Here is a 21,095-nt window from a genome sequence, read left to right on the forward strand (position 1 = left end):
TGGTAAATTTTTGTTAACCAAAATTGCAACTCCTCTCGCCTTTGAATTAAATGAAGCTGCAATAACATTTCCAACCCAGTCTCTTTTTAATTTCTGATGTTTTATGTCTGTTAAATGAGTTTCTTGTAAAAAAGCTATATCTGTTTTCATTTTTTAAATGTATGTTAAAATTCTTTTTCTTTTTACTGGCCCATTAAGCCCATTAACATTAAAACTTTTAAAATTCAGTAGATTAGTCATTTTTAAAAAATTATATTACTCCAATCTATAATAATACCTAATCTTTCAACTTTCGTGGTATCCTGGGAAATCTTTATAAAAATCTCTATGTTGCTATGTGTGTCCCCACCAATCATCCAGGCAAAAAGATAGAAGAAAAATAGAATATAAAGAAAAAAACAAAATACCCCCTACTAATGTTGTGAAAAAAAACAACAACATTACCCCCCTCTGTTGTACGGGTCATGGCAATCGCCATGATTACACACGTGAATCCCATAGTAACCGATCCAAAGCTCCCCAGCCCCCCTGCAACATAAAAAAGTATATATATATAAGAAGAAAAAAATACTATTCTCAATTAGTATTTCTAAAATTTTGCTTTTCTCCTCTATAATATCCATAAATGTCCATCACTTCTGTTCGCTGACTCTATCTTCATCTTTAATCCATTACGTTTGGAAGCCTCTATGTGTAATTAGTCAATAGATGAAAGTTTTTGTGCGAACTCCTCCGCTTTTCGATAATCGGAAAAAAATCTTTTTCCCTCCTCCAAAAAAATTATGAGTGTTGCTGGGTGACGCATTATAAATTTATAACCCTTTTCCCATAAGGCTTTTTTCGCTGGGTTAAATTCCTTCTTTCTCTTCAAAAGGTTGTAACTTATATCAGGATAAAAAAGAACTGGTTTCCCTTCTATCATCAATGGCCCGTTTCTATTTTTGGCACTTTGGACAGCCGCCTTCAGGATCTTTTCTTTATCTTGGTATCTGAAGCATTTTATCAAAATTGATCGTGGATTTTGATCAGCTTGAGGTTTTGACCTATGAGCCCTTTCAATCTCAATTGGAGTTTCTCTTTCCATTTCCAATTTTTCAGGGCTCCATTTTTGAAATTTTTTTATTGGATCTTCTCCTTCTATATCTTCTTTAAGTCCAACATTTTAAATATTATTTCATCTACTAAAATTTTCAAGCTTATCAATTTTCTCCATAAATTGTTTTCTTTCTGATGTCCAAGCAGTATTTTCATTTTCCATTTTGTCCATTCTTTCAACCATGTCTTCCGTTTTAGTTTCCAAGTCCATAATTCTCTTTTCCATTTTTTCCTGTCTCTTTGTCATTTTATCAAGCATAATCTCCATATTTATCTTTTTTTGAGTACTTTTTGATTACTTTTAATTACTTTTAATGCGTCTAATTTACGCATTATTTGCCTCAAAGTCTTTTCTATATTTCCAGAAGAACTTTTATCTCCCTCTTCGTCTGATCTTTCCAGAGAATCTGACTCTCCCTCAGATTCACTTTCACTTTCAGTTGCAGTCGTAACTGGGCTTTGTAGTTCTGGTTGCTCCCGTTTGCGCATGCTCCTTTCTTCACGTTTGCGCAGTTCTCGTTGGTCTTTTCCTTTAGAAATGGCCGATGTTGCCGCAGTTTCCTGTTCCGTATCGCCGGTGGTATAATGTACCTGAGACCGCGGTTCTTTGGTAGACGTGGGCCTTGCTCCTGCTCCAACTTGCGTTGTCTTCCCGGTATTAGTTTTCTTCATCTTCTGTTTTTGAGGCATAGCTTGAAACAATCTGGAGTAGTTTATAAGTAACTTTTAGAAAGTATTGACTAACTTTTCTTCACTTAAACATTAATTTATTAACTTTTTACGGGAGAGCTGGGTTCCAGCGTCTCGATCCTACGTCATCACGTGACGTTCCCCCTTCTCCTCTGAATCTTGAGGCAATGTCCCCTAGTTCTAGTCTCACCTACCAATGGAAACAACTTTCTTACTTCTATCTTATCTATCCCTTTCAAAATTTTGTATGTTTCTATAAGATCCCCCTCATTCTTCTGAACTTTTGAGTCCCAGGCGACTCAATCTCTCCTCATAGGTTAACCCCTTCGTCCCTCCCTCCCACATAGCCCTCCATTTTTCTTTCACCTATCTAAGAGTTTCTTAAATGTTTCTAATTTATCTGCATCTATTTAGTGTCACCGTTTTTGAAGTAACTTCCTTCCAAAGAGAACCAATGGACATTGGCTGCTCCTTTCCTCATCATACCAAAACACCAAATGAAAGAACAGAAGGAAATGAAGTAGTGTTTAAGTAGGAGAATGGGGGAAGGAAGTGAAGCTGAGAAAGGGCGATTATAAATCTTTATTATATTGCTTTCATTCTGAGATACTTGAGCTCATTCTGACCTTCACCATCCCTTGGTCCTGCTGGATACTCAACATATTTGGTTAGACAATAGAATAATAAAAGCAGTGTGTAGATGCCTGAATCCAATTTTTCATATTTTAACCTATTTAACAGGATGAGTAATCACTTATTCTGAAAATAAGTCTATCACACATCTGAAATAGCCTTCCAGTTTAAGATGGCAGTACTGAATGCATGTGACAGCTTACTTGGAGTTCAAAAGGCAACAAATTTGACTAAAAAGGTTACTAAAAACATCTTTTCTGAAGTAAATTGTGGTAAACTATCACCATAAACAATGAAGAAGCAAGCAAAGGATGAAGAAGCAAAGGATGGTCCACGCAGGTGCATCGCAAAGCCGAAGTGCAACGTGTTCAAGATGAGGCTGCAGATGGAGTTGGTATTGCTGATGGAGTTGGAGTGAGCAATTTGGAGAGGAGTCAATGCAGAAGCGTTTCGATGCTCGTCCACCTGACCTGGGTAGGAGTTTGGATTGCTCCAAGTGCCGAGCCGATTTGCTGAGATCAGGAACAGCTTCAGGCTATTCTGCCCAAGCGAGCTGCTATGCTGGGATCATGGTCCTAGAGTGAGGCACTAATCAGTGCTTGGACAATGTAGACGCCGTTCCAGATAGATTGGAAAACCTGAGTTTTGGGACCCAGGTAAGATTTGGTCTGATTCCTTTTGCTCACCCATAATATTCATTCCTCTCTATGCGGTGTCAAGGCTGTGAACTGCTGCAGGGCGTTTTTGCCCAGCTACTACAGTGCCTATAAAAAGTATTCACCCCCCTTAGAAGCTTTTGTGTTTTATTGTTTTACAACATTGAATCACATTAGATTTTTTTGATACTGATCAAAAAAAGACTTGTCAAAGTGAAAACAAATTTCTACAAGTTGTTCTAAATTTGTTACAATTATGAAACCCAAAATAACTGATTGCATAATTATTCACTCCTTCAAGTCAGTATTTAGGAGATGCATCTTTGGCAGCAATTACAGCGTTGAGACTGTGTGGATAAGTCTCTATCTGCTTTGCACAATTGGACACCACATTGTTTCCCTATTCTTTTTTACAAAACTGCTCAAACTCTATCAGATTGCATGGGGATTATAAGTGAACAGCCCTTTTCAAGTCCAGCCACAAATTCTCAATTGGATTGAAGTCTGGACTCTGGCTTGGCCTCTCCAGGACACTATCTTTGTTGTTTTTAAGCCATTCCTGTGTAGCTTTGGCTTTATGCCTGGGCTCATTGCCTTACTGGAGAACAAATCTTCTCCCCAGTCACAGTTCCCTTGCAGACTACACCAGGTTTTCCTCCAGGATTTCCCTGTATTTTACTGCATTCATTTTACCCTCTACCTTCACAAGGCTTCCAGGGCCTGCTGCAGTGAAGCATTCCTACAGCATGATGCAGCCATCACAATATTTCACAGTAGGGATGGTGTGTTTTTGATGATGTGCAGTGTTTGGCTTACACCAACCATAGTGTTTAGTTTGATGGCCAAAAAGCTCAATTTTGGTTTCATCAGATCATAGAACCTTCTTCCAGCTGACTTCAGAGTCTCCCACATGCCTTCTGGCAAACTCTAGCCGAGATTTCATGTGAGTTTTTTTTTCCAACAGTGGCTTTCTCTTTGCAACTCTCCCATATAGCGGTGACTGGTGAAGCACCCAGGCAACAGTTGTATGCACACTCTCTCCCATCTCAACCACTGAAGCTTGTAACTCCTCCAGAGTTGTCATAGGTCTCTTGTTACTCTCCATCACTAGTCCCCTTCTTGCATGGTCACTCAGTCTTTGAGGACGGCCTGCTCCATGCAGGTTTACAGCTGTGCCATATTCTTTCCATTTCTTGATGATTGACTTAACTGTGCTCTAAGGGATATTCAGTGACTTGGAAATTTTCTTGAATCCATCTCCTGACTTGTGCTTTTCCATAACCTTTATGCAGAGTTGTTTAAAATATTCTTTAGTCTTTATGGTGTAGTTTTTGCCAAGATGATGACTCACCAACAGTTGGTCCTTCTAGATACAGGTGCATTGTACATTCAAATGTATATTCAAATGTACGTTCGAATGCTGTTCAAATGTACGTTTGAATGCTGTTCATAGACTTCAGTTCAGCATTCAACAGAATAATCCCTCAGAAACTGATTGGAAAGCTGAGCCTACTGGGCCTGAACACCTCCCTCTGCAACTGGATCCTAGACTTCCTGACTGGGAGACCTCAGTCAGTCCGGATCGGGAGCAGCATCTCCAACACCATCACACTGAGCACGGGGGCTCCCCAGGGTTGCGTGCTCAGTCCACTGCCGTTCACTCTGCTGACCCACGACTGTGCTGCAACACACTGTTGCAAGGACGAGGCTGAGGATGAACCCAAGTGCAGGACACAGGCGCAGAGGCAGAGTCGGGAGGCGTTCTTGAAGTAGCGAGCATGGAATCGGTATCCAGGAGCAATGCTAGGCTTAGAACTGGCAGTCCTTAGGACCATAAAACAAGGTTACTCACACTGGAGTCAACCAACGAACTGGCAGCTCCTTGTTGTGATCACAGGGTTTTTATACTGCATTTGCTAATGGAAAGCAGGTGTGTGTAGTTAGTGGAACCTGGGAACGATTGGAAACTAAACGAGGGGATTGAGCCCCAGTTCCTGAGGTAAATAGCCAGGTGGGGGATTGCCAGAAGGGACCATGACAGTACCCCTCCCTGAACAGGAGCCTCCCGGCGATCCTCCAGGCCTGTCTGGAGGGTCCCGATGAAAATCCTGGATGAGGGAAGGGTCCAGGATGAAGGAGCAGGAGACCCAGGAATGCTCTTCTGGACCGTACCTTTCCCAATCTACCAGGTATTGGAAACCCCTGCCCCAACGGCGCACATCCAGTCGTCATCGGACAGTGTATGTCGGATGGTTGCTGATGATACGGGCAGGTGGGGGGAGTCTCAGCCGGGGGACACAAGGGGCTGACGGAAACTGGCTTTAACTGGGAAACATGAAAAGTTGGGTGGATGCGCTTAGATCTTGGCAGTTTTAGGCGGACCGCTGCGGGATTGATAACACTTTCGACATTGGTTGGTCCCAGGAAGTGAGGGGAGAGTTTCCTATGCTGGTTCTTGAGCGGGATGTCCTTGGAGGAAAGCTACACCATCTGCCCCAGTGGTACTCAGGCGCCGGAGTCCGGTGTCGGTCGGCCGTCTTCTTATTGCACCTTGCTGATCTGAGTAGGGCTGTGCGTGTCTCCTCCCAAACCTTCAGGCACCGATCGATATGGTCCTGAACCGACGGTACCACAATCTCCTCTTCTTATGCAGGGAACAGCGGGAGTTGGTACCCCAGGGAACTCTCGAATGGAGACCTTCTAATGGCAGAGCTCACCAGAGAGTTGTAGGTGTTCTCAGCCCACAGGAGGTGGTCGCTCCAGGTTGATGGGTTGTTTGCCATTATGCAACATAGCGTTGCCTCCAGGTCTTGGTTGACCCGTTCCGTCTGCCCGTTCGTCTGGGGGTGGAAGCCGGATGACAGGCTGACTGATGCACCTAAGGCTTGACAGAAGGATTTCTGAACATGTGAGATGAACTGGGGAGCACGATCGGAGACAATGTCTGCAGGGATTCCGTGGAGGTGGAAGACGTGGCGGATGAGAAAATCTGCTGTTTCTTGAGAGGAAAGGAGTTTAGGGAGGGCTACGAAGTGCACCACCTTGGAGAATCGGTCTACCACGGTGAGTACGGTGGTGTTCCCATGTGAAGGGAGTAGACCGGTGACGAAGTCCAGGGCGATGTGTGACCACGGACGACCAGAGACAGGTAGAGGATGAAGTAACCCCGCAGGTGGCCGATGAGAGGCTTTTCCCTGGGCACAGATGGAACACGCCAAGACATAGGAACGAGTATCCGCCTCCATGGACGGCCACCAAAAGTGTCTTTTCAGGAGCGCTAGGGTCCGATCACTCCCAGGATGGCAGGCGAACCGAGACGTGTGCCCCTACTGGAGGACCTGGGATCTGATGGAAATGGACACATACAGGTGATTGCCTGGTCCTTTGCTGGGGTCAGGGTCATCCTTTTGGGCTTCTTTTACTTTCAACTTGATCTCCCAAGTGAGGGCGGTGACCATGCAGGGTGGTGGGAGGATAGTCCCTGGGCTGGAAGTGTCCTTCTTGGAGTCGTATTGGCGGGAGAGCGTGTCCAGCTTCCTGTTCTTGGACCCTGGATGATATGTGAGGGAAAACTTGAACCATCCAAAAAATAATGCCCAACAGGCCTGGCGGGAGTTCAAACGTTTGGCAGTCTGAATATACCCCAGCCTTTTATGGTCAGTCCATACCACAAACGGTTGTTCTGCCCCCTCCAGCCAGTGCCTCCATTCTTCCAATGCTAGTTTGACCACCAGGGGTTCCCGATTCCCCACGTCGTAGTTCTACTCGGCGGGGGACAGTCGGCGAGAATAGAAGGCACAGGGGTGAAGCTTTTCATCCGAACGTGATCGTTGGGACCAGACTGCTCCTATCCTGGAGTCAGAGGCATCCACCTCGACAATGAATTGACGGGCTGGGTCCGGATGGACCAGGATGGGAGCAGTGGTGAAACGCCTCTTCAGGTCGGTGAACACTGAGTCAGCTTCGGAGTCCCAACAGAAGGGGGTAGATGGCGAGGTAAGCCAGGTAAGGGGGGCCGCCACTCGACTGTAGTCTCTGATAAATCAGCGGTAGAAGTTTGCAAACCCCAGGAATCGTTGAAGTTGTTTGCGGGTTGTGGGTCTGGGCCATTCTTCCACTGCCCGGATCTTCTCGGGGTCTGCTCTCACCTGCCCGCTCTCGATGATATAACCCAGGAAGCTGACTGAAGGAACGTGGAACTCACATTTCTCCACCTTCACAGATAATTGGTTTTTCCCACAGTCTCTGGAGGACTTGACGGACATGGTGAACGTATTCTTGGGGGGTGCTAGAAAATATCAGGATATCATCGAAGTAAATGAATACAAACCAATTAATAAAGTCCCTCAGTACGTCATTAATGAGGGCTTGAAAAATGGCGGGAGCATTGGTGAGGCCAAACGGCATGACCAAATATTCGAAGTGGCCCAGAGGTGTATTAAAGGCCATCTTCCACTCATCCCCCTCCCTCACCCTGACTAGATGGTATGCGTTCCGAAGGTCCAGCTTTGGTCCGTCATTCCACCCGGAGTCTGCAGCTAAGGTTTGGAAATTGATGGAATACCTTGCCATGTTTTGCGAACCCTGACAAAGAGTCAGCAAGCGTTTGGCAGCATCCTTACCACAAATGGATTGTTCGAAGACCTTCCTCATTTCAGCAACAAAGGAGGGGAAGGAGGAACAAACCTCTGGTCGGTTATCCCATATCACGGTTGCCCAAGCCAAGGCATCCCCTCGTAACAGCCCCATGATGTACGCAATCTTGGATTTATCTGAAGTGTAGGTACATGGCTGTAGCTCAAAGACCAGAGAGCATTGTAGCAGGAAGGACCGGCACCTCCCTGGGTCCCCAGCGTAGGGTTCTGGCTCAGGGACGTATGGCTCTCGAGGCGACTGTGTTGCTGATCCCAGGGGTGATGCCATCCCGAGAGGTGCGGTTTGGGTAGTCAGGATTCTTGGATGGGACAGAGTAAGGGAAGCCAAAACTCGATCTGCCCACTCACTGACCTTACGTACATTTGTGTTCAGCGTCCAAAGGTTTTCCGTGACCTCCCTAAGTAGTTGGTCGTGGGCACCCAGTAGGAAGCCCTGACTGGCGAGGGCCTGTTGTACGGGATCCGTGTCCACTGGGTTTATTATGGTCAGTTCGTTCTGTTGCAAGGACGAGGCTGAGGATGAACCCAAGTACAGGACACAGGCGCGGAGGCAGAGTCGGGAAGCGTTCTTGACATAGCGAGCGTGGAATCGGTATCCAGGAGCGATGCTAGACTTAGAACTGGTTGTCGTAAGAACCATGAAGCAAGGTTACTCACACCAGAATCGACCAACGAACTGGCAGCTCCTTGTTGTGATCACAGGGTTGTGATCCTGGTTTCCATTTGCTGCTGGAAAGCAGGTGTGTGTAGTTAGTGGAACCTGGGAATGACTGGAAACTAAATGAGAGGATTGAGGCCCAATTCCTGAGGTAAATAGCCAGGTGGGGGATTGCCAGAAGGGACCATAACACATACAGCTCGAACCACATGATCAAGTTTGCCGATGACATGACTGTGGTGGGTCTCATCAGCAAGAACGACGAGTCAGCATACAGAGAGGAGGTGCAGCGGCTAATGGATTGGTGCAGAGCCAACAATCTGTTTCTGAATGTGAAAAAAACAAAAGAGATGGTTGTTGACTTCAGTAGGGCACGGAGCAACCATTCCCCGCTGAATATCAACGGCTCCTCGGTAAAGATCATTAAGAGCACCAAATTTCTTGGTGTTCACCTGGTGGAGAATCTCACCTGGTCCCTCAACAACAGCTCCATAGCAAAGAAAGCCCAGCAGCGTCTCTACTTTCTGTGAAGGCTGAGGAAAGTCCATCTCCCACCCCCCATTCTCATCACATTCTACAAGGGTTGTATTGAGAGCATCCTGAGCAGCTACATCACTGCCTGGTTTGGAAATTGCACCATCTCGGATGGCAAGACACTGCAGCGTATAGTGAGGTTAGCTGAGAAGATCATCGGGATCTCTCTTCCCGCCATTACAGACATTTAAACTACATGTTGCATCCACAAAGGAAACAGCATTATGAAGGACCCCATGCACTCCTCATATAAACCCTTCTCCCTCCTGCCATCTGGAAAAGGCACCAAAGCATTCAGGCTCTTACAACCAGACTATGTAACAGTTTCCTCCCCCAAGCCATCAGACTCCTCATTATCCAGAGCCTGGACTGACACCAACTTACTGCCCTCTACTGTGCCTATTGTCTTGTTTATTGTTTATTATTTATTGTAATGCCTGCACTGTTTTGTGCATTTTATGCAGTCCTGGGCAGGTCTGTAGTCTAGTGTAGTTTTTTCTGTGTTGTTTTTACGTAGTTCAGTGTAGTTTTTGTACTGTTTCATGTAGCAGCATGGTCCTGAAAAACGTTGTCTCATTTTTACTGTGTACTGTACCAGCAGTTATGGTTGAAATGACAATAAAATGTGACTTGACTTGATCTTTACTACAATCAATTGAGACACCTGACTGCACACCGTTCTCCAAAAACTGATCTCCATTTAACTAATTATGTGACTTCTAAAACCAATTGGCTGCACCGGTGATAATTTGGTAGTGTCATATTAAAGGGATTGAATACTTGTGCAATCAGTTATTTTTTGATTTATTTTTGTAATTTAGATCACTTTGTAGAGATGTTTTCACTTTGACATGAAAGAATTTTTCTGTTGATCAGTGTCAAAAATAGCCATGTTAAATCCACTGTGATTCAATGTGGTAAAACAACAAAACATAAAAACTTCCAAGCAGAGTGATTACTTTTTATAAGCACTGTATGATGTACTGAGATCAGGGTTTGGGTCTACTCCAGCTGCTCTGGGCAGCAAATCTAAGGTCTCGGTCTGGTTTGGAATGCTGCCGTTTGCTCCTTGTGTGTGCGTGTGCGTGTGCATGCGTGCGTTTCTCCTCTTTCTCAGCGCAGTGGTTATTTTTTGAAATTGGATTTAAATTGGACTAAATTTCTTTTTTTTAAATTGGATTCTTTGAGTTCCTTGCTTTGCGGCTGCCTGTAAGCAAACAAACCTCAAGATATATAATTTATACATTCTGTGATAATAAGTGTACTTTGAATCTTTAATCTATCTCAGTTTACTTTGGCATTTCCACTAAAACCAGTCTACGTTACATTTAATAGAAAAATCTTTGCTTTCCTGCAGTTAATATTTTACAGAATATCAAATAAGCAATGTCTGTCTGAGGTTTGGTTAGCAGCAAACTGAGCTTCAATGTAAAAGAGGCAAAGTTCCAAGTGGTGACTTAACCTGGGTGAGCAGTCAAGAGGAGCAACATATTTAGTTTTGGCATCAGTATTCTCCGCACATTTTTTAAGCTGATCCAAATTATGTTCTGTATCTGGCATAAATGTGAAGCTTTGGCCTAGCTCCAGGAACCTCTGGCGGAAATGATTCATTCACAGTCTTGTGTAGAGTTGACAGGCTCACCCTGTTTCCCTGATTGAGTAAAAGCTGGATTCCAACCATTCCCATCTATTTTACACTTGTCTGCAAATGAGGTAGGATTTCTAAGTACTCTGCCAAACAAAAAAAAACCTTACTCACAGCATTAAAAGGAGACTGTTCCCAGAAAAGTGGGCTTTTTAACCTGCCATTCTGCATGGGTTATGAGAGTAGCTTTTCAGCTGAGGAAGACCAAAGTGGCACTGATGAGTGAAGACAAGAATCAGGCAGAGATCCAAATTTCTAGCTCCTTGCCAAATTATTCAGGATTAATCTTCATTCTAATGTATGTCAGTGTAATCTACTTAATACTGGTTGCAGGATGATTCTGTAACTTGATAGATTGAATCTTACATATTTTATTTGAACACAAAACACATTATACACATAAAACTTATTTCATTTTTTTTGTTAATTAGCGTAATATTTTGGTTTTGTTTTCTGTTTTATAATATTATTTCTGCATTAATGCAAAGGTTGGCTGTGACACATTAGATGATCCTTTTACCTTTGAATACAGAATATTCTCAATTCAAGTCCTGCTCCAGCAACTTAGGTGCTAATATTAAGATGGACACCAGAGTGGAGTTTCAAAACTCCATGCCTAGAAATTCAAATTGATTAACTGTTTTCTTCAGCACCATGGAATTAGAAATGGATTATTCCTAAAAAGAGACAGCAAAATATGATCATTTCTGGGACATATCCAATTTCATTGGAAATTCAAGCAAGCTTTCCTAGTTGCCTGACCAGGTGTATGGAATAATTTAATTTTCTTTTGGAGAAGAGCATCGAGTCATAAGGATACAGTGCCCATAAAAAGAATTCATCCCCCTAGGAAGTTTTCATGTTTTATTGTTTTATAACATTTAATCAAGATGGATTTAATTTGGCTTTTTTGACACTGAGCAACAGAAAAAGAAACTTTTGTGACAAAGTGAAAACAATTTTCTACAAATTGGTCTAAATTTATTACAATCATTAAACACATTGATTGCATAATTACTCACCACCTTCAGTCAGTATTTAGTAGATGCACTACTGGCAGCAATTACAGCCTCGAGTCTGTGTGGATAGGTCTCTATCAGCTTTGCACATCTGGACCCTGCAATCTTTCCCTGTTCTTCCTTACAAAACAGCTCAAGCTCTGTCAGATTGCATGGGAATCATGCAACAGTTGTTGTATGTGCAGTCTCTCCCTTCTCAGCCACTAAAGCTTGTAACTCCTCCAGAATTATCACAGATCTCTTAGTGGCCTCCCTCACTTTCCCCATCTTACACAGTCACTTAGTTTTTGAGGACAGCCTGCTCTAGACAGATTTACAGCTGTGCCATATTCTTTCAATTTCCTGATGATTGACTTAACTGTACTCCAAGGGATATTCAGTGACTTGGAAATTTTCTTGTATCTGCCAGGATACCGACTCACTAGCAGTTGGACCTTCCAAATACAGGTGTATTTTTACTTCAATCAATTCAAACATCTTGACTGCACACAGGTCACCAAAAGCAGATCTCCATTTAACTAATAAAGTGACTTCTAAAACCAATTGGCTGCACCAGTGATGATTTGGTGTATTATATTAAAGAGGGTGAATACAGGCAATCAATTATTTTGCATTTTATATTTTTAATCTAGGTCACTTTGTAGAGATCTGTTTTCACTTCAACATGAAAAGAGTCTTTTTCTGTTAATCAGTGTAAAAAAATGGCAAATTAAATCTATTGCGATTCAATATTGTAAAACAGTAAAACATGAAAACTTGCAATAGGAAAGTTATTATAGGACATTTCCTAGGTGATGATCTCAACATCTTATCACTGACCCCTCTACATATTGTTGTCCTGCACTAACAAAGTAAGAGAACAGCAACCAGCGTAAACCAGATTTGACAGCAAAAGTGTTTAAACCAGAGGTTTAGGCAAGGAGTAGGAAATTTGGAAGGGATTGAAAAATAAGAACATCGAGGTCCCTCTGCACTTTGCTCATGTGCAATCTTTCTTCATTTTGTTAAAAGTCTGCCTTCAGTTTTCTCCCACTGCAATGCATAACCAATTGCCAATTTTTTTCCCACTTATCCTTCTGCATTCCAATATACCCACGATTCTTATCCATTTGATACGATGATAATATGGTTGTGATTCCCTTCCCCTAACCAAAAACAGGGCTCCGATGTCATAGCTCCTAATACACCCTCCCAATTCCATCCCTGAGCACAAGGCTTGTGGTGGCTGATGTCCCATAATGCACCGCACCTAAGACCTTAGAGTCAAGGAGGAGTTAAGGGGCCTTGAAATGGAAGTATAAATAAATCTCTTTTTGCACGGGTGGGTGAATTTCGGCATTCTTTACTTCAGAGAATGTGGGGCTAAATCATTAGATGGAGTTACGGTGGAGGTAGATAAATATTTAAAAGATGAGCCATCTAACACAGGTAGAATATGAGGCCTGTACAAATCAGCCATGATAGGTGGCCTCATTGTGTTTCTATGTTCTTGGATACTTGCATATAATAGGAAGGCTGAATAAAGCAGGACATTAAGGAAAATGAGGGATGAGTCCTGCTTGGATTTTAAAATCGAATTATTGGGTAGAGACATCTTTGAAGATGGCAGACCATTTGAGGATAAAATGCAGGACTGGAGAAAATGCATTCATTTACAAATTTAAAAGAACTGATTAAAAGAGTCCTAAAATGGTGTTCTCCATTTTTTTTTGTAATTTAATTTTTATTGAAGTTCATCAAACAAACATTTCCATAAGATGTATTTGAGACATTGTACATATATATCATATAATCATATATATCACAAAATCTCCACAAAGTATTTATCTGAGGTATACACTTATAGAAAAGAGTGGAAAGAAAAAACAAGCAAAAGGAAAGAACTATGTACAAGTAGGGAGTGATCTTTTTTTTTACAACAGATTCATTGATTTGTGAGAATAAGATCAGGCCTATGAGGCATTATGTAGTTAAACTATTTTTCCCAGTATGAATCAAATTGTTCCAGCTTATGATTAACAGATGCTGTTATCTTCTCCATTTTGTAAATGTCCATTGTAATTTCCATCCATGTATTTAAAGTTGGTCTCTCCTGTGATAACCATTTCCTAGTAAGAGTTTTTTTACCAGCCACGAACAGTATATTCATTAAATATTTATCTCTTTTCAACCATTCTTGAGGTATATATCCAAAATATATGGTCTTACTCTCCAAGGGTATTTCACATTTAAAGATGTCTCGTAGGGCATTGTGTATCCCCCTCCAATAGTTTTTGATAACAGGGCAGCCCCAAAAAATATGATAATGATTTGCATTTTGATTTCCACAATTTCTCCAGCAAATAGGGAGGTTACTATCATAATGGGATTTCTGAGAGGGTGTAATAAAATATCTTATCAAGTTTTTCCATCCAAACTCCCTCCATTTCTGTGAATTGGTACACTTCCGTTGATATCTCCATATTGTTGTCCATTCTTCCTCAGATATAATTATCCCTCTTTCCTTCTCCCATTTTGTTTGAATGTATGAAGTCGAATGTGTTTTAAGATTTGACAACCCGTTATACATGCTTGAAATGATTTTACTACCATTATCTGAATTATATGCTTTTCTAAATAGCTCTATCAAGCATGTATTTGCCTTGGTTACATTTTTCAGCGTCTTATTAACATATTGCTGCATCTGTAAATACCGATAAAAATCTTGTTTTTCTAATAAGTGTTTCTCTTTAAGCATTTCAAAACTGAAGAGTGTTCCTTCTTTCATTATGTTGCAAAGAACTGTTATTCCTTTAGCTGTCCAGTCCTTAAATCTAGCATCCAATTTATTTGGTGTAAAATCAGAGTCATATGCACACCATTTAAGAATTGCAATGTCTCCCTCTAGATTATATTCTTTTATAGTAGTTTTCCATATTTTAAGAGTCAATTTCACCCATGGGTTATCAATAGTATTTATGTACCTTTGCAGGTTGTTATCAGCCAAAATTGCTTGTATGGGGATGGGAAGTACCCGCTCTGCAATGTTTTTCCATTGAGCGTCATATGATGGGTTGCACCAACATATCACAGCACTCAACTGTGCTGCAAAATAATAATCCCTAAGAGAAGGCAAGCCCCATCCCCCCTTTTCCTTTGCTAATTGCAAAGTTTTGAGCGAACTCTAGGCCTTTTACCCTGCCACATATACCTTGATAGCATCTTGTTCCATTCATTGAATTGATTTTGATTAATCTCTATTGGTAGGGTCTGAAAGAGATATAACAGTCTGGGCAGTATATTCATTTTAATAGACTCAATCCTTGAACTGAGACTGAAAAAAGGAATCAGGTTCCATCTTGCCACATCTTCCTTAATTTTTTTATATAAAGGCTGATAATTACATTCTGATAATTTTGCCAAATCTTTTGGCATAATGATGCCCAAATATTTGAAAGACTCTGTGTGCCATGCCCAGGGGTATCGACTTTTAATTTCTCTTGGTGGGCTATAGTAATATGAAAGTAATTGGGTTTTATCTATGTTAATCTTGTATCCTGGTAATTGACCATATTGTTCAAAGGATTGCATCAATTTAGGTAAAGAGTATGTTGGTTGCCCTAGATAAATCAAAATGTCATCCGCATAACAAGCCAATTTATGCTCTGTCCCTTTAATAATAATTCCCCTGATATCTTCATTTTGTCTGATGTATTAAGCTAATGGTTCCAGATATAACGCGAAGAGTAGTGGTGACCATGCACAACCCTGTCTCGTGCCCCTTTCTACGGTAAGACTATTTGATAAACATCCATTGATTTTAATCCTAGCAGTAGGATTGTCATATAGTTTCTGTATAGTTTTAATAATTGTGTCTTGGAAACCAAATCTATGTAAAACTCTGTAAAGAAAATTCCAATTAACCGAATCAAATGCTTTTTCAGCGTCCACGCTTATCACTATTGCTTCGATTTTTTTTTGTATATGATCCATAATGTGAAGTGTCCTTCGTATATTGTCTTGAGTCTGGCGTTGTCGTATAAAACCTGTCTGATCATTACGTAACAGTATGGGTAGAAACTCCTCTAAACGTTTGACCATGATGGAGGTAAATAACCTATGATCTACATTAAGAACGGATATTGGTCTAAATGACCTGCATTCCATTTTATCCTTGTTTTCTTTCGGTATAGCTGAGATTATCACTTCCTTCCAACTGGGTGGCATTTGTGCCTTTTTTAGAGCCCAGTTCAGTGTGGGGAGTAAAACAGGAATTAAGTCATTTTTAAATTCTTTGTACCACTCTGCTGTATACCCATCTGATCCTGGTGACTTGCTTAATTTAAGCCTACTAATTGCAGCTTTTAATTCAACTTCAGTTATGTCAGCAGTCATCCTTCTATTTTGTTCTTCGCTTAAAGTGGGTAACTCTAGAGAATTCAAGAAGGTGTCAACTTGGGTTATGCTTCCCCCTGGGACTTTGGAATATAGCGTTTTGTAAAACACTTCAAAAGCTTCTTGAATTTCACTTAGCTTATTTTTTATCATTTTCGTTCTTGGGTCCCTAATTCTATGAATTGTATTTTCTGCTATCTTTTTTTTCAGTTTCCATGCCAGTATTTTCATAGATTTCGATCCACTTTCATAATGTCTCTGGGTGTTCTCCATATTTCAAAGTAAACTTTTTAGCAAAGTACATGTATGTTACCATTTGCTGTCTTGAGGTTCATTTTTTGCAGGCATTTACAGGAAAACAATGTCATACGATGGAAGTCATGAAAAACTATATGTAACCAGACAAAGACTGACAAACATCCAATGTGCAAAAGAAGGCAAGATGTGCAAATAAAAAATAATACTGAGAAGATAGTTTATAAAAGTCCTTGCAAGTGAGTCTGCAGGTCGTAGAATCAGAATCAGGTTTAATATCACCGGCATATGTCATGAAATTTGTTAACCTTGCGGCAGCAGTACAGTGCAATACATGATATTAGAGAGAAAAAAGAAAACTGTGAATTACAGTAAGTATATATATTAAATAGTTAAATTAAATAAGTGCAAAAAATGGGAAATAATAAAATATTGAGGTAGTGTTCATAGGTTCAATGTCCATTCAGAAATCAAATAGCAGAGGGGAAGAGCTGTTCCTGAATCACTGGGTGTGTGCCTTCAGGCTTCTGTACCTCCTTGCTGATGGTAGCAATGAGAAGAGGGCATGTCTGCGTGGAGGTCCTTAATGATGGATACCACCTTTCTGAGGCACTGCTTCTTGAAGATGTCCAGTCACAAACAAGAGAAGTCAGATGCTGGAAATCCAACCAACACACACAAAATGCTGGAGGAACTCAGCAGATCAGGTAGCATCTATGAAAAAGAATACAGCTGACTATTTGGGCTGAATCCTTTCATCAGGACTGGAGAAAAAAAGATGGAGTCAAGAGTCCATCAGACTAATTTTACAACTCTGCTGCTTTCTTTGATCCTATGCAGTAGCACCCCCTCTCCCCATACCAGACGGCGATGCAGCCAGTTAGAATCAATTCAGAGTAGCGGCGATTGAAGTTCTCTGTTCCAGCTCAGGTAATAACTATTCCTGAACCTGGTGCAGTGGTCCAGGTTTTATGTACCTCTGGCTCCATGGTGGTAGTGAGGAGAGAGAATAATGAAGGAATAATTTTGCATCGAATTTTAATGTTATTTTTCTGAAGGAAGTGATGTTTTTACACGAGAATGTTAATTATGTATTTTGCATTTCTTGCAGTGGAATCTTGTCTGTGGCAACAATTGGAAAGGACCTTTTACCATGTCGGTGTTCTTTCTGGGAATGACATGTGGTGCATTTATTTCTGGACATATTTCGGACAGGTACAGCCAGTGTAAAAGGAATGTACTCCATCTATGAATAAACAGAATGACAATCAAACCTGAGAGAATGTGCATGGAACGGTTTATTTGATAAGGAGCCCTCCGAAAACAAAGAAAACCTGACTGGTTTTATCAAGGCTAAAATTAAAGGAGAACTTTATAACATTTCAGCAGTTTAAGCTCATGAAAGCTAATGGAATGAATCTTATTTCTAAACAGAGTAAGATTTTAATTTGCATTTGTAACTCAAAGAAGGCACTGTACCTCTGTGCACACTCTCCCCTATATGAAACCAATCAGGTTGATTTCAGTTTGGCTTACGTCAAAGCATTTTTTCTCATATTTCCTTTTGACATAGAAGTATGCAATTGAGCCCAGTGAATGCATGCTGGTCCTCAGAGCCATCCGATCAACCCCATTCTCCAACTTATTTCCCGGTAGCCTAATCTTTCTCACATGCCCGGTGACACCCCCTGATTTTCTTATCACCCACCTACACCAGGGGCAATTTATAAGACCATAAGCAGAGCAGAAGTCGGCCATTTGGCCCATCGAGTCTGCTCTGCCATTTTATCATGAGCTGATCCATTCTCCCATTTAGTCCCACTCCCCCACCTTCTCACCATAACCTTTGATGCCCTGGCAACTCAGATACCTATCAATCTCTGCCTTAAATGCACCCAATGACTCGACCTCCACTGCCGCCCGTGGCAACAAATTCCACAGATTCACCACCCTCTGGCTAAAAAAATTTCTTCGCATCTCTGTTCTGAATGGGCACCCTGCAATCCTCAAGTCATGTCCTCTCGTACTAGACTCCACCACCATGGGAAACAACTTTGCCACATCCACTGTGTCCATGCCTTTCAACATTCGTAATGTTTCTATGAGGTCCCTCCCCATTCTTCTAAACTCCAAGCAGTACAGCCAAGAGCGGTCAAATGTTCCTCATATGTTAACCTTCTCATTCCCGGAATCATTCTAGTGAATCTTCTCTGAACCATCTCCAACGTCAGCACATCCTTTCTTAAATAAGGAGCCCAAAAGTGCACACAGTACTCCAAGTGAGGTCTTACCAGTGCCTTATAGAGCCTCAAACATCACATCCCTGCTCCTATACTCTATTCCTCTAGAAATGAATGCCAACATTGCATTCGCCTTCTTCACCACTAACTCAACCTGGAGGTTAACCTTAAGGGTATCCTGCACGAGGACTCCCAAATCCTGTTGCATCTCAGAACTTTGAATTCTCTCCCCATTTAAATAATAGTCTGCCCATTTATTTCTTCTGCCAAAGTGCATGACCGTACACTTTCCAACATTGTATTTCATTTGCCACTTCTTTGCCCATTCTCTCAATCTATCCGCCTCTCTGCAGACTCTCTGCTTCCTCAGCATGAGCTACCCCTCCACTTATCTTTATATCATCAGCAAACTTAGCCACAAAGCCATCTATTCCATAATCCAAATCGTTGATATACAACGTAAAAAGAAGCGGCCCCAACACAGACCCCTGTGGAACACCTCTGGTAACTAGCAGCCAACCAGAATGGGATCCCTTTATTCCCAATCTCTTTTTCCTGCCAATCAGCCGACACTCTATCCATGCATGTAACGTTCCCATAATTCCATGGGCTCCTATCTTGTTTAGCAGCCTCATGTGCGGCACCTTGTCAAAGGCCTTCTGAAAATCCAAATACACAACATCCACTGCATCTCCCTTGTCTAGCCTACTTGTAATTTCCTCAAAAAATTGCAATAGGTTTTTCAGGCAGGATTTTCCTTGAAGGAAACCATGCTGAGTTCTACCTATCTTGTCATATGCCTCCAGGTACTCCATAACCTCATCCTTGACAATTGACTCCAACAACTTCCCAACCACCGATGTCAAGCTAACAAGTCTATAATTTCCTTTTTGCTTCCTTGCCCCTTTCTTAAATAGCAGAGTGACATTTGCAATCTTCTAGTCCTCCGGAACCATGCCAGAATCTACTGACTTTTGAAAGATCATTGCTAATGCCTCCACGATCTCCACAGCTACTTCCTTCAGAACACAAGGGTACATTCCATCTGGTCCAGGAGATTTATCTACCCTTAGACTATTCAGCTTCCTGAGTACTTTCTCTGTCGTAATTGGGACTGCGCATACGTCTCTTCCCTGACACTCTTGAGTGTCCAGTACACTCTGATGTCTTCCTTAGTGAAGACTGATACAAAATACTCGTTCAGTTCCTCCACCATCTCCTTATCTCCCACTACAATTTCTCCAGCATCATTTTCTATCGGTCCTATATCTACTCTCACCTGTCTTTTACGCTTTATATACTTGAAAAAGCTTTTAGTATCCTCTTTGATAATATTTGCTAGCTTCCTTTCATAGTTCATCTTTTCCCTCTTAATGACCTCCTTAATTTCCTTTTGTAAGCTTTTAAAAACTTCCCAATCCTGTCTTCCCACTAATTTTTGTTTCCTTGTATGCCCTCTGCTTTGCTTTTACTTTGGCTTTGACTTCTCTTGTCAGCCAAGGGTTGCATCCTTTTTCCATTCGAAAATTTCTTCTTTTTTGGAATATATCTGTCTTGCACCTTCCTCACTTCTCGCATAAACTCCAGCCACTGCTGCTCTACTGTCCTTCCTGTTAGTGTCCCTTTCCAGTCAAATTTGGCCAGTTCCTCTCTCATGCCACTGTAATTTCCTTTACTCCACTGAAATACCGATACATCAGATTTCAGCTTCTCTTTCTCAAATTTCACAGTGAACTCAATCATGTTATGATCACTGCCTCCTAAGGGTTCCTTCACCTCAATCTCTCTAATCACCCCTGGGTTCATTACACAATACCCAATCCAGTACAGCCGATCCCCTAGTGGGCTCAACAACAAGCTGTTCTAAAAAGCCATCTCGTAGACATTCTGCAAATTCTCTCTCTTGAGACCTGATTTTCCCAATCCACTCGCATGTTAAAATCCCCCACAATTATCATAACACTACCCTTCTGGCAAGCCTTTTCTATTTCCTGTTGTAATTTGTAGTCCACATCACTGCAGCTGTTAGGAGGCCTGTATGTAACTGCCATCAGGGTCCTTTTACCCCTGCGATTTCTTAGCTCAACCCAGAAAGATTCTGCACCTTCCGATCCTATGTCACCTCTTTCTAATGATTTAATATCATTTCTTACCAATAAAGCCACGCCACCCCCTCTGCCTACCTGCCTATCCTTCCAGTGCACCGTGTACCCTTGGACATTCAGCTCCCAGAGACAAGCATCCTTTAGTCATGTCTCAGTGATGGCCACAATATCATACCTGCCAATCTGTAGCTGTATGACAAGATCATCCACCTTATTCCTTATGCTGCGTGCATTTAAATAAAAAAGTCCAGTATTTGGTACTTTTTGCTTTAATTGCACTGCAACTTTATTGCACTTCAACTCATCCCAATGGCTGCAAGTTTGCCCCATCACCTGCCTGTCCTTCCTGACATCTTTACTGCTCACTATCTTAGATTTATTTCTGTTTTCCCCCTCCTCCGCTCTATCATTCCGGTTCCCATCCCCCTGCCAAGTTAGTTTAAACCCTCCCTAACAGCTCTAGTAAACCTTCCCGCCAGGATATTGGTCCCCTTTGGGTTCAGGTATAATCCGTCCTTTTTGAACAGGTCATACTT

The 21,095-nt window shown here is 41.8% G+C and overlaps 1 protein-coding gene across 3 annotated transcripts in view; it reads left to right on the top strand.

Annotated features, from left to right (window-relative positions):
* LOC140728951 (solute carrier family 22 member 4-like) overlaps positions 1-21,095 on the top strand; it is a 147,681-nt gene that overhangs the window by 20,280 nt on the left and 106,306 nt on the right. For 2 of the 3 annotated variants that reach the window (XM_073048084.1, XM_073048083.1), the window contains exon 2: positions 17,326-17,429. In XM_073048084.1, the coding sequence (XP_072904185.1) occupies positions 17,326-17,429 (104 nt within the window). Of the gene's footprint in view, positions 1-15,283; positions 15,355-17,325; positions 17,430-21,095 lie in introns of all 3 variants that reach the window. The other variant, XM_073048085.1, reaches the window with a different exon arrangement.

This window comes from Hemitrygon akajei, chromosome 6 (genome assembly GCF_048418815.1).
Source record: "Hemitrygon akajei chromosome 6, sHemAka1.3, whole genome shotgun sequence".
NCBI lineage: Eukaryota > Metazoa > Chordata > Chondrichthyes > Myliobatiformes > Dasyatidae > Hemitrygon > Hemitrygon akajei.